General features: G+C 36.0%; 1 protein-coding gene across 1 annotated transcript; it reads left to right on the top strand.

Annotated features, from left to right (window-relative positions):
- Positions 1-233: 233 nt before the first annotated feature.
- trpc2a (transient receptor potential cation channel subfamily C member 2a) lies at positions 234-12,497 on the top strand (the record flags this gene model as incomplete). The annotated part of the gene is made up of 13 exons (XM_084419626.1): positions 234-248; positions 1,077-1,769; positions 2,265-2,474; positions 3,748-3,912; positions 4,016-4,190; positions 4,460-4,660; positions 6,158-6,320; positions 6,414-6,506; positions 6,593-6,785; positions 7,306-7,433; positions 7,563-7,632; positions 7,721-7,853; positions 12,145-12,497. 13 exons carry the CDS (start codon positions 234-236, stop codon positions 12,495-12,497), a joined length of 2,592 nt encoding a protein of 863 aa, XP_084275752.1.
- Between the last annotated feature and the right edge of the window lie 964 nt (positions 12,498-13,461).

The raw sequence follows: 13,461 nt of genomic DNA, 5'->3' as shown, positions 1-13,461 counted from the left end.
TCTGTTATTGGTGCTGAGTGGGTGGTACAGGCTTATTCCCAGAACAAGATGATACATCAGTAAACGAAAACAAGGCTGGTGCAGAGGCACAAAATCACTAAACGGGTCTTACACAACCACATTGTTCCTTTCTGGATTCACCTTTCAAGCTGACATGCGAGAGCTGCTCGCTATTTTGGTCTGACGTCTTTCTCAAGAGAAGTTGACTGATTTGAGGTGCTCCTATAAAGAATATGGAAAACCTTACGGTGAGTTTCAGATGGTTAGATTTGAATGAATCAATTATTAAATGCAATAAGCTCGAAAAGGGAATTTTTTATCACAAATAAAGGGTGTTTGTAGGCACATCGCAAAGTGGAGGGCCTAAAAGTCGTAAAATCACTGTAACTGTGATGGATTTGAGTGGCTTATTGGTTTTAACTGTGGCAATATGGTCAAATATAGCAATGTTTAATAACAGTTACATTTTGAAATCATTCTGAAAGTAGTTTATAAACAACTCTGCTGAGTAGTTTATTAGAAGAACTGTAGGCCATTTATGGTTTCCAAGCCGCATAGAAACTTGACGCATTAAAGGGATAGTTTACCCAAAAATGAAAATTCTGTCATTATTTACTAACCCTCAAGTTGTTCCAAACCTTCTGTTGAACACAAAAGCAGATATTTTGAAGAATATGGTTATGCAAACAGTTGATGGACCCCATTGACTTCCATAGTATGAATACTATGGAAGTCAATCTGGACTAGAAACTGTTTGGTTACCAACTTTCTTCAAAATGTCTTCTTTTGTGTTCAGCAGAAAAAATTAACTCATACAGATTTAGAAGAACTTGAGGGCGAGTAAATGATGACAGATTGCTTAATATTGTGGAAGCTGAGACATTTTTTCAGAATTAATGGCATTGTAAGTTATAATGGTGAAAATACACAAAAAAAGTCACCAGTATCATTAACATGAGAGTAATACATCTAAATATCAGATATTAAGATTTTTGGTTTGCTTCTTGAGGTTTCACCCTCTAATGATGGTTTGGTGGGTGTTTTTAACATCTCCTGTGTCCCGTCTCTTTGAGCAGACAGACAATTGGAGGGAGATTGTGAACAAAAAGCTTCACTTTCCACCGGAGCTGATCCCTGCAATCCAAGAGGGCAACATGGCCTGGGTGGACAGTCTCCTCTCCCTTGGTGATGGGATCATCCGTCAACTGGAAGAGTCTGAGGATCGGTTATGGAGGGAAGCGTTGAACCTCTCCATCCGACTGGGCGCCGAAGACATCATGACTTCCCTTCTTTTGGGCGTCAAGTTTGACTTCCGTCAGATCCATGAAGCTCTACTGGTGGCTGTCGACACCAACCAGCCACGATACGTCAAACACCTCCTGGACCGCCTGGATCAGGAAAAAGGCAATAAGATGGACGTTCGTTCCTTTAGCATGGCCATCTTCGACCACTCCATCGACGATTCTCAGTTCGCTCCGGGAGTGACGCCACTAACGCTGGCCTGCCAGAAGGACCTGTATGAGATCGTAACTATGCTGACCCAGAGAGGCCATGATATTCCCATGCCTCACTCAATCTCGTGCGCGTGCTTGGAGTGCCGTAACGGACGGCAATACGACTTGCTCAAGTTCTCGCTGTCCCGTATAAATACGTACAGAGGCATTGCCAGCCGCGCATATTTGTCGATCACCTCGGAAGACGCCATGCTCAGCGCTTTCCACCACAGCCGAGAACTGCGCAAACTGTCTAAGAAAGAACCAGAATTTAAGGTGAGCTCAGAAAAAAGGGTCATTCATTTTCTGAAAACATCACAAATAACAAATTCAAAAGACAAATCGTCAACATAGTGTCGGCCCAGATCCGGCCCACATCCGGTACACGTGGATTCCACACGGCCCAGATGTGGGCCGAATCTGGGCCAACACTATGTTGCTGTTGCTGTCTTGGCTGTTTTTCATGAACCAATCTGCCACCAGTAACTGACTTCTTGTTTTTACATGCATGTCCTTTCACAGATTATGCTTCACAACTTGTTAACATACACTATAAAGTAATGTAAATGATTTAATGGTGTTTTTTCATCAGGTAAAAAAACATTTTAAACAAAGAAATCTGTTGATTTTTGCCATTACCGCCAGATAAACATTTGTGAGCATGTCTGTTTGTGCTTTGAAATCATGCCAGAGAAAACTCCATTTCAAATCTCTTGCACACTTTAATTGATTGTTAGCATTTCTTTCTCAATACTCTTTATCGATGTTTAGCCTCAGTACCTGGCTTTGGAACAGCTGTGTCAGGAGTTTGCTGTGGAGCTTCTGGGAATGTGCCGGAACCAGAGCGAGGTCTCCACCATCCTCAACAGTGCTGAGGGGGACAGTGAGGATGAAGAACTAGGCCTAGATGAACAGACATTTGAGGAAGGCATCCCCAACCTTGCTCGTCTTCGCCAGGCGGTCAACTACAATCAAAAACAGGTAAATCATCTTGGTTTAATTGCAGCAGATAACTGAAAAAAAGTGATATAAACAACAATTTAAAAGACACAAATCTAAAAACCTACATTAAAGGTGCAGTAAGATATTTCTGAGAAACACTGTTGATATTTAAATTCAACCCAAAGAAGCACACCCCTCCCTTCATTACTCCGCCCACAAAATGCATGAACACGCAGTGCAAGAGTGGATGTCTCCTTATCATAGCTGAAGCAGAGCAAAGTAATGCATCACAAAAAATAACGACAAAGGAGAACAAAAAAATTAACATACACGTAACCGGTCCTACTCAACCCACTCCGAGCGGGATTCTAACTGGCGTCTCTGGCATGGGAGGTGGGCGTGGCCTCTTTAGGCCAGGGGAGTGAGGTTTACTCACCAAGCTCTTACTGGTTGGCCTCCGTTACAAACAGTAGCTACACAAGAGTATACAAGCAAGAGTTGGTTGTTAGTCACCAGCAGTATAGCATCCAGACAATAGTAACAGACTGTCCTGTTACTAGCTAACATTAAAACAGCATATCTTGGTTCTGAGAAACAAAAACAATGTTTTACACATTTAAATAGGTTTAAAAATAATCTTTTTTTTTGTGTGTTTTTTTTTTTTGCATTTACAAATTATAAAGTTGGCATAAAATGGAAGTTGAGATAGTCTTTTCTTTCCTATTGTGACGTATATCAGAGTGAAACGGCTTTTTGAACAAGAAAAAACGAAGGGTGGGACTTGATTTTGTCCAAGGGCAATTGATTGGATGTTTGTGGTTCGCTATTGGTCGATCTCATGTGAGTAACCACGTTTTCAGTAAACATGTCATCGGAGAAGAGAAGAGATGTTGCTGCAAGAGGGAGGGGAAGTTATTTTTATTAAAGATTACAAAGACACATGAACAAAACAACAAAATAACGTGCACGGATAAATCATTTATAATACACTTTATATATATATATATATGTATGTATATGTATATATGTTTTTCTTTTTCTTTTAACGTTAACGTTTATTTCATTTCAAGTAATGACAATATTTTTATTTTTTATATATTTTTTGGGGGTTTTAGTTTTAATAAACTATAATAACCCTGGTTCAGGTAACACACTGCCCACACAGACTGATGTATTTGAGGAGAAACACAGGGCATGTGAATCTCATCTTTCAAAAGCTCACAGTCGTTTGACCCCTGCGTTGATGCCGTATGGGATGCCTGATTGATTGACAGTTGGCTGGGAGGCCTGACTGTTTGTTTTCCTTGTCTAGTTTGTGACTCATCCCATCTGCCAGCAAGTGCTCTCCTCCATTTGGTGCGGGAGCCTGTCAGGTTGGAGGGGAAGTCGAACTGCTTGGAAACTGCTAGTGTCTTTGGGCATTTTCATTACCATGCCAGTTCTGTGCCTTGTCTACTGGATCGCCCCAAAGTCCAAGGTTATAATAGTTCAATAACATCATAATAATCAAGAAATCAGATGCCACGGCTGATGTAAACAGCATTCATACAGGTTTCAATTATTTATTTTTGTTCTACCAGCTGGGTAAATTGCTGAAGGTTCCCGTGATCAAGTTCCTGTTACACTCTGCATCATACATGTGGTTCCTCATCACTCTTTTGACGGAGTCGATTTTCATGGAGATCTACCGTAGCGATTTCGCCTCCCGGAAGCAGAACATTCTCCATAACTCTCTTCACATGATATGGGTTGCAGGTAGGTCATGTTGACAAATAAAAATCCATAGAAAAATCATTTAAAAGTCACTTAAATCTCTGAGTCTGATCAATAATTGTCTTTGAGATGGTCATGCAGAATAAGGCATTAACACGTGCTTTAGAAGTACTAATAAACAGCGTGTGTGTGTGTGTGTGTGGATGGATGGAAGAATGAGAGAGAGATTGATTATTGATTATTATCTAAATATTATCTATTATCAAATGATTATTATCTAAAAAGGACGGTTTCATTTTCTATATTGGTAGGATTCTTCTGGTTTGAGTGTAAGGAAGTTTGGCTCGAGGGTTTGAAGAGTTACTTCTTGGATTTATGGAACATTCTGGATATGATGGTGCTGAGCATGTATCTGGCATCCTTCACACTGCGCATTCTCATCGTGCTAAAGGGACATTTCCTCTGTCAGGACTCCAGCACACAAGAGCTGTGTGACTATTTCACCAACACAGGTGACATCTCAAAAAAAAAAAAAAAACACCAATCCATACTGCTACTGAATATATATATATATATATATATATAGTACAGGTCAAAAGTTTGGAAACATTACTATTTTTAATATTTTTGAAAGAAGTTTCTTCTGCTCATCAAGCATTTATGTGATTAAAAATACAGAATTTTTTTTTAATATTGTGATATATTATTACAATTTAAAATAATTGGTTTTCAATTTATTATACTTTAAATTATCATTTATTTCTGTGATGCAAAGCTGAATTTTCAGGATCATTACTCCAGTCTATCACATGATCCTTTAGAAATCATTCTAATATGATGATTCATTATCAAAGTTGGAAACAGTTCTGCTGCTTAATATTTTTTCAAAACCTGTGATACTTTTTTTAGGATACTTTGATGAATAAAAAATAAAAATAAAATAAAAAAGAAGCACATTTTTTAAAAATGGAAATCTTTTGTAACAACAATATACACTACTGAATAAATGCAGTTCTTTTTAACCTTTTATTCATCAAATATATTAGGCAGCAGAACTGTTTCCAACACTCATAATAAATCACAATATTAGAATGATTTCTAAAGGATCATGTGATAGACTGGATGTCACATGTGACACTGAAGACTGGAGTAATGATCCTGAAAATTCAGCTTTGCATCACAGGAATAAATTATTTTTTAAAGTATATTCAAATAGAAAACTATAATTTTAAGTAGTAATAATATTTCACAATATTACAGTTTTTTTTTTTCTGTATTTTTGATCAAATAAACACAGCCTTGATAAGCATTAGAGACTTCTTTCAAAAATATAAAAAAATCGTAATGTTTCCAAACTTTTGACCTGTACTACTATATATATATATATATATGTGTGTGTATATGTATATATGTATATGTATATGTATATGTGTGTGTATATGTATATATATGTATGTATACACACACACACACACAATCAAATTTGAAATGATTATTATTATTTTTACATTTGAAATAATCTTACAATCTATTATTATTATTATTATATTTAAAAGAGATAATAATAATAATGTTAAATGATATTAAAATAATAATTATTGTAATTTTATTTAAATAGTATTATTGTTAATTATTATTATTATAATCTTATTAGTAGTAGTATAATTATCATAATAATAACTGTCATAATATTATATTAATTATTGTAATCTAATTTAAATAATACAATAATAATTATTGTTATTATTATTACAATAACAAGCATTCTTAGCAGTAGTAATTATAGTAGTATAATTGTCATAATTTTTGCATTATTATTTATTTGTATTTAAAAACATTATTATATATTTAAAATACATTTAAAATAATAATAACAATATATATGCATTTAAAAATACATTTAAAATGAAAATAATAATAATAATGTAGAAAATTTAATTTAAAACTACTATTACTATTACTACTACTATTATTATTAAAGCATATATTTTGATCATGTTTCCGAACAGTACGAGAGGACTGGAAACAGGAGGATCCTCAGCTGATTGCAGAGACTCTCTTTGCCGTGACCAGCATGTTGAGTTTCACACGTCTCGCCTACATTCTGCCGGCCCACGAATCCCTGGGAACCCTGCAGATATCCATGGGAAGAATGATCGATGACATGATGAGGTCAGATCTCGGGGTTTGATCTTCGCAATCGCACGTCCGATATGCTTACAAGAGTGAGAGTGGCTTTCATCAAATGTTTTTCTTCCTCTACAGGTTCATGTTCATCCTCATGATTATAGGAACAGCATTTTTGTGCGGAATAAATAACATATACGTCCCATATGTTGTGTCTGAACATCTTGGAAGGTGATTAATAACTTGTTTGCATGCAATTTCGCGTGTTTGGTTGGAGATGAATTATAAATGTGTTTGTCTCTTGTATTCCTTTTAAGACTTAATGAGACATTTAACTTCCTCTTCTGGACCATGTTTGGAATGTCAAACCAAGAATATGTAGACATGCATGATTACGCTCTGGCTGAGTTTGTAGGAAGGATCTTCTACGGGATATTCACACTGCTCATCGTAATAGTGCTCCTGAACATGCTTATTGCCATGATCTCAAACTCATTTCAGAGGATTGAGGTGAGCACGTATTTATGAAGAATGATTTGAAATGATTTGGTAGGAAACACTGTAGTTTTAGCACTCAAAAATGAAAATTGCAATTATTTACAGTTCATGTCATTTCAAACCTGCGGAAAACAAAAGACGACCATTTTAACCTGACCTGGAATTTTAATTTTTTTTGTATCTGAGGGGTCCAAGACCCCATGACTTTTGTTGCACTTGAACCAGGAATACACAAAAAAATAAATAAAAATTATGGATTCGAATTTTAAAAAAGTAACAAATCCTTCCCTCGTGGTTCAAATTGACCCCCATAGGAATGACTGGAATGCAAGGAATGCTTTAGTACACATAGAAAAGTTCTCAAAATTCGAACTAAAAAAGGCTAAAACTTTACCAAAAAAAAATATTTTATAATGTCTGCATGTGTATCTGAACGCATAATGAAGAGAAATGACTTTAGGACCCAGAGGAACGGCGCATTTGCTCCAAATAGATTTACGTATCTCTTGTTCAAAACGTCTCTTCCTCACAGGATGATGCAGATGTCGAGTGGAAGTTTGCTCGCTCTAAACTCTACCTCAGTTACTTTAGGGAGGGTCTAACTATGCCAGTTCCCTTTAATATCATCCCATCTCCAAAGGCTCTCTTTTATGTGTTAAGGTAGGAAAACTTAAGCAATGTCAAACCTTGTACAGTGACTGCATGATATCCCAGAGTATGTGAACGTCTATGAGGTTCTTCACCTTCAAGACCAGATGTAACCTTCATGTTCCTCGCCGTTTTGTGTAGAAGCATCTTCCAAAAGATTTGCTGTTGCTGTAAGAAGAAAGCCCCAGAATACCCTCCCATCACATCTATGGTGAGTATCCGAGGGGTTTTATAACTAGATCCTCTTTAATTCTTGGTTAAATTTGGCTGATGAGGTGTTTTTCATACTTTTTTTGTAGTCTAGCAATACCCTGAATAACAGCGGAGGTCAAGGTGAGGGCAGAGTGCCATACCGCCTGCAGGTCACCAAGGCTCTAGTGCACCGCTATATTGAAGCCGCACGCAGAGAGTTTGAAGAGAGCAAGCGTAAAGGTAGGTCATATTTTCGGCATCTCTGGGTAATAATCCGAAAGCATGCAGTATTTCAGGAAAAGAGTGACACATACAGCATTGCACTACCTAAAAATAACCTGTTCAGGGTGCTGCGGCCTAGTGGTCAAAGATATGTTCTAGTAACCACAAGGTTGTGGGTTCAAACCCCAGAAGGGGATCCTTCAGAAAGACTTCAAGTTTCTCCAGAGGAACTGTCTCTGTAATTAAAGAATGGAATAAGTGGACTAGAATACAAAATGGATAAAAGTGTCTGATCTTGTTTTAAGACAGTTAGGCTACTTCTGGTCATCTGGGATCAACACTTGGAATGCATACAGTATCATAATTCAGTAAACACTCTGTAGTGCATACTAGAGCCGGGGCGCTGTTTTCACAGGTGTATAAACGCATTTGTTTTATCAAGAAAAAATAAGACATTTTAAATCAGTAAACCTCCGGTAAGGATTTTAATTACAAAGTGTAAGTGGTCTACTTAGTGTTGTAAGTAGATTTTAATTTTACACGGTTTACTTTCTTGAAACTGGAATAGTCTATTCTTTTGATTGACGCACACCAGGGTAGGACTGCACCAGCCGTTCGTAAGTTCTTTCTTAAATTGGAACGTAAAGTCCACACTAGAGGCTTAGTAACTACTAGCAAGTTTGTAACTAACTCTGTACTTTATTCCGTTGCACCATTTGTACGTAAGGCAGAACGTTGCTAGTAGGTCGTAAGCTCTCCGTAAAGTAATGCGTAGTCGCATAATATGACGTTTCGCCTCGATGATCCAATAGCAGCCTTCAAATACATGAGCAAAAGTTGTTGAAATGCCGTGAATTTCAGTTTATCCTTCATTCTTTGCCTCACGTTACTAACGGTAAAAATAAGTTTCCATTAAATACGAAAGCCTACTTGATCATTAAAGGTACAATATGTAAGAATTTTGCATTAAAATATCCCATAATCTCAAGGCCAGTGTTATATATTTTGTTAAGTTGATTACTTACAATATCCCAAATGTTTCCAACTATTTTTAAATCGTGAGAAAAATCCGATTTTAACCAAGGAAACGGGGCGTTAGAGCAGGGGTGAGCTGGGAGTCGCCAGTCAATTGCGTCATATCCGCGTTACCCTCGTTTTCCGCTCGTACTGCGTGGAGTCCTGGACAAATGTGGAAGTTGTAGTTGTAGCGTCTATCAAGCAACAAACGTTAGCTTGTTTCGTGCAGTCGTTATGGAACACAATTATTCTTTACCGATTGCAGCTGGTTCTGTCGACAAAGCATTTTTAATTTTATATTTTCCAAATGTAGCATTCGGTAATAGTTATGTTTATGTAAGGGAAGTATTATTGCTTTAAATTTGTGTTTAGTTTATTGACATTGTTTATCACGTCTGGTGTTTATGGCCATGTAAATAAACATAGCATGTGTTATACATAAAGATTAATCAGTATTTTGGCAAATGATGTGGGTATGTTCGAATGTACTTTTACAACAATTGTTTAGAACACGTAAAACTGCGCAGCGTTATCACAACAATGAATTCGACATACAGTAACATCTATGATAACCAATATAGTATTAAACCTTACTTTTCTTGTGGTTAATTCATTTTAATGAAATAAAAGTGTGATGAGGTTCAAGAGTCAGGAAGGAAGAAGACGGGTCGGCATGACTGGGACTTGTACTTTATTAAAATAAAACGAAACAAACAAAAGTCGCACACAACGCGCATTCACCGTGGCAACCGCGACGGCTCAAAACAGTTAAAAAATGAGAGCTCGGATCCACCGGTTTTCTTTCTCTGCATCCAATTTTCTCTCCAGTCTCTCTCGTTCCAGCGCGCGGCTTATAAGCGGTCTCTCCACGCCGATCACTGCAATAAGACACAGGTGTTCGTCATTTGCACTTGACCTACTTGCGGGACGCTCGTCTCTTCTCTCTCCCATTACAGACTGCGCTGAAGCACGCCCCCCTGCCCCCCCATGTCATTATAAAAATAAAACTTAACCTCATCCATAAACATGATTTTTCGATTCCCATCTGACTGATTTACATCCACGGTGGAGTTTAAAACGACAGTTCCCATCATTCAACGCTCCTTCACATCGTCATCAAGCTACGCCGTTGTTGTTTGGAATGTAGCGCCCTCTAGCGGCCAAACATTCTTGCATATTGTACCTTTAATAACATAAGTGTTTTTATATGTAAATAACATTCAGAAACTGTATTTGAAATGAAATGAATAAGGATCAATAAATAAATATTGATACAAAAAACATAAGAAATTACGTTTATTGATTATGACTGATATTTGACATGCACAACATGGACCGATGCACACAGCGTCGTGCTGTTCAGGACGGGTTCGTGTTAAAGAGCCGCTAACAAAGTTATATTTTCACATAATGTTCTCTCTCTTAAAATGTAAGCGAGTGTAAATGTCAGCATAAATAATCATATATGTCTAAAGAATTGAAGTCTGTCAGGTAAAAGAAGAGCTTATTGATGCAGTTCAGTCTGTCTGATGTTTTATTCCAACCATTACTCCTGATCGGAGGCTGCCGTAAATATTTAGTTTATACTTAGAGTTACGCTTCAACTAAGTTTAATGGTGCAACGCAAAAATATTTAGAAGTGCATAAGTCGTAACTTAGTGTCCATTTACGTCAAAACTAGGCTAAGTTGTAACTTACTGTAGTTGGTGCAACTGGCCCCTGGATCTGAAATTAATGGGGGCTAGTGGCAAAAATGCTAACAAAATGACAAAAATGCCTCCAAAACTCAAGTTATGTGGGCAAAAACAAGCCTCAATGAGGTTCTCTTTTTGTATTTATAACTATATTTAAGCAATATCACACAAACAGGAGTGCACAGTAAAAAAATGATATAATCAATAAGTTATGACAACATGTTTTAACACATAAAATAAGTTATACAAGATTCAACAAATTTTTTAGATCAGTTTAATGTAATTTAAGTTGAAATGACTTAACCAAGGTGAGTTTACTTACAAATTTAAGGCAGCAACTTTTTTTTATTGTGCAGTTTTCCCCGCGAACAATTTATTGCAAATGTGAAATTGATTTTATAGAACATATCAAACAAGAAGTTAATATTAAGTAACGTACAGTAAATGTATACAAAAATGCGTTTTGTCAAACCTATCTGTTTTTGCTCCTTCCAAGAAAATAGTTCAAAACAAAGCCACATCAGAAATGTTTCACGTCTGTGAGCAACATTTAGTTCTTGAATGAATCAACGTTTCTGAACAAATTGATCTGAATGAATGATTTAATTTGGTGATAAGGTAGGCACAAGAGTTTGAGCTGCATAATTAAGAGTTAAAGGGATAGTTCACCCCAAAAATTTAAATTCTGTCATTAGTTACTAGTTAACTAATTAGTTATCATTACTCATGTCGTTCTAAACCCGTAAGACTTTTGTTCATCTTCAGAACACAAATGAAGATCTTTTTGATGATATCTGAGCAATTTCTGTCCCTCCATTGACCGTCTACTCAACTACCACTTTGACGCTTCAAAAAGAGATCGTAAAATTAATCCATATTGAGCGGTTTTGTCCAAAATTCACTTTATATGATGAAAAGACTAAATTTAGGCTTTTATTGTGCCCGTAAAAAGACATTTGTAATTATTTATACATTTCAAAGATTTATATTTCAAATAAACTGTTCTTTTGAAAATTCTATTCTTCAAAGAATCCTGAAAAAAAAAGAAAAAAAGTTGCTTTTCCATTATAAGTATTCATTACATTTTAAATATAGGCTTATATTAAAATTATGGAAGCTTGTTTCCACTATGGAATAAAAAATAAAATAAATGGTTATTGCAACATTCTGACTTTTTTCTCGCAATTATGAGTTTCTATCTTACAATTCAGAGAATAAAAGTCTGAATGGCGGGATACTTTTTTTTTTTTGCAATTGAAAGGGAAAAAAAAGAAGTGAATTGTGCAATGGTTCCTTTTTTAGTTTTACTCTGTGGCAGAAACAAGTTATTTTATTTCATAAAAATATTTTACAACATTACTATTTTACTGTATTTTTGGTCAAGTAAATGCAGCTATGCATTGGAGATATGTTTAAAAAATTCTCAAACCTTCCAGTCTAATGAAATGAGGCAAGAAAGCGAAGAGGAAAAACACTTTGGCAGCACTTTGCAGTTTATCATCCAGGAATTCCATGCATGTAAAATGCTTGTTATTCATGCAGCAAGTAGAATGCTATAATAAACCTTGCCATTGTCTTTGTGTTGTTGTGATGCTCAGATGTGGGGAACAGAATCACCGAGCTGAATAAAGTTGTGGGCCGGCTGCACACCGAGATGAAGGACTTCCACCAGAAGCTGCAGTGGCGGCGCAAAAGCGAGCCAGACCAGGCCAACATTCTGGGCAAATACATCATGGGGGCAAAAAACAATTTCCGTTACTTTGATAGGAATGAGGCCATGGGGTGTGAAAATGCAGGTCTGCACATCAGTACGCAGCTCACAGAGGAAGAGGAGGAGAAGAAAGGAGAGATCGCCTCAGAGGAGAGGGAGGAGCCCGAGTCCGAGGGCTCTGTGGAGCCCGTCCCGGGAGAAGAAACTGCTTTTGAGACTGCTAGCACTCCTGATGTGTGAGAAACAAACACTGCACTGCCGTTCCCTGGCAAAATATCTAGTAAGAAGTTTCTAGATACATTCAAAACACTTTACATTACTGATCAAATTTGACATACTGTAGTCAGGTTTAATGTCATTTGTATCGTAACTGATATTTGAATTAATACGCCTAGACAGATCAATCTTTTTTATAAGATTAATGAGGTTTAGATGATGCCAACAATATATGATAAATACATTTTAGAGAGTGCTCTGTTTACTTACGCAAGTACCTTGATAACCTTAAACAACAACAAAAAAAAAAAAATCACCAAAAATTAAAGCACAAATTTTCCAAAAATAAAAGCACATTATTTTCAAGTTGATAGATGACCACATTGTTTTATATTACGATTATCAATGACAAAAAAACACTTTCTACAAATTAAGTAATATTTTTTGAATAATATTTTTTTTTAAATGTTTTTGAAAGAAGTCTCTTCTGCTCACCAATGCTGCATTTATTTGATCAAAAATACAGTAATATTGTGAAATATGTATGTAAAGTGGAATTTATTCCTGCATCAAGAAACATTTCTGATTATTAATGTTGAAAACAGTTAATATTTTTGTGGAAACCATGATACATTTTTTTTTTTTTTTTTGGATTCATTGATGAATGTAACAAAATAACAAACGCTTCAAAATATTTCAATTAAAAAAAAAAAATTCTAATTGAAAGTTAATGGTTAAAAAATAAGTGATGAATAAATAAGTGACAAGGTCCCATTCGTAAATGTTAATGCATTAACTAACAGTGAGAAATATTCCTGCAACACTTATTAACCTTTGTTAATGTTAGTTAAAAGTTTAAGTTATGTTGTTCAAGTTTACAGTGCATAAACTAATGTTACCAGATACAACTTTTGATTTTAAATGCTGAAATGAACATTTACTAAGATTAACAAATGCTGTAGAAATATTGGCCATTGTTAGTTCAGGT

This window comes from Rutilus rutilus, assembly GCF_951802725.1.
Source record: "Rutilus rutilus genome assembly, chromosome: 9".
Lineage (NCBI taxonomy): Eukaryota > Metazoa > Chordata > Actinopteri > Cypriniformes > Leuciscidae > Rutilus > Rutilus rutilus.
This window is presented reverse-complemented; position numbering and strand designations above follow the sequence as displayed.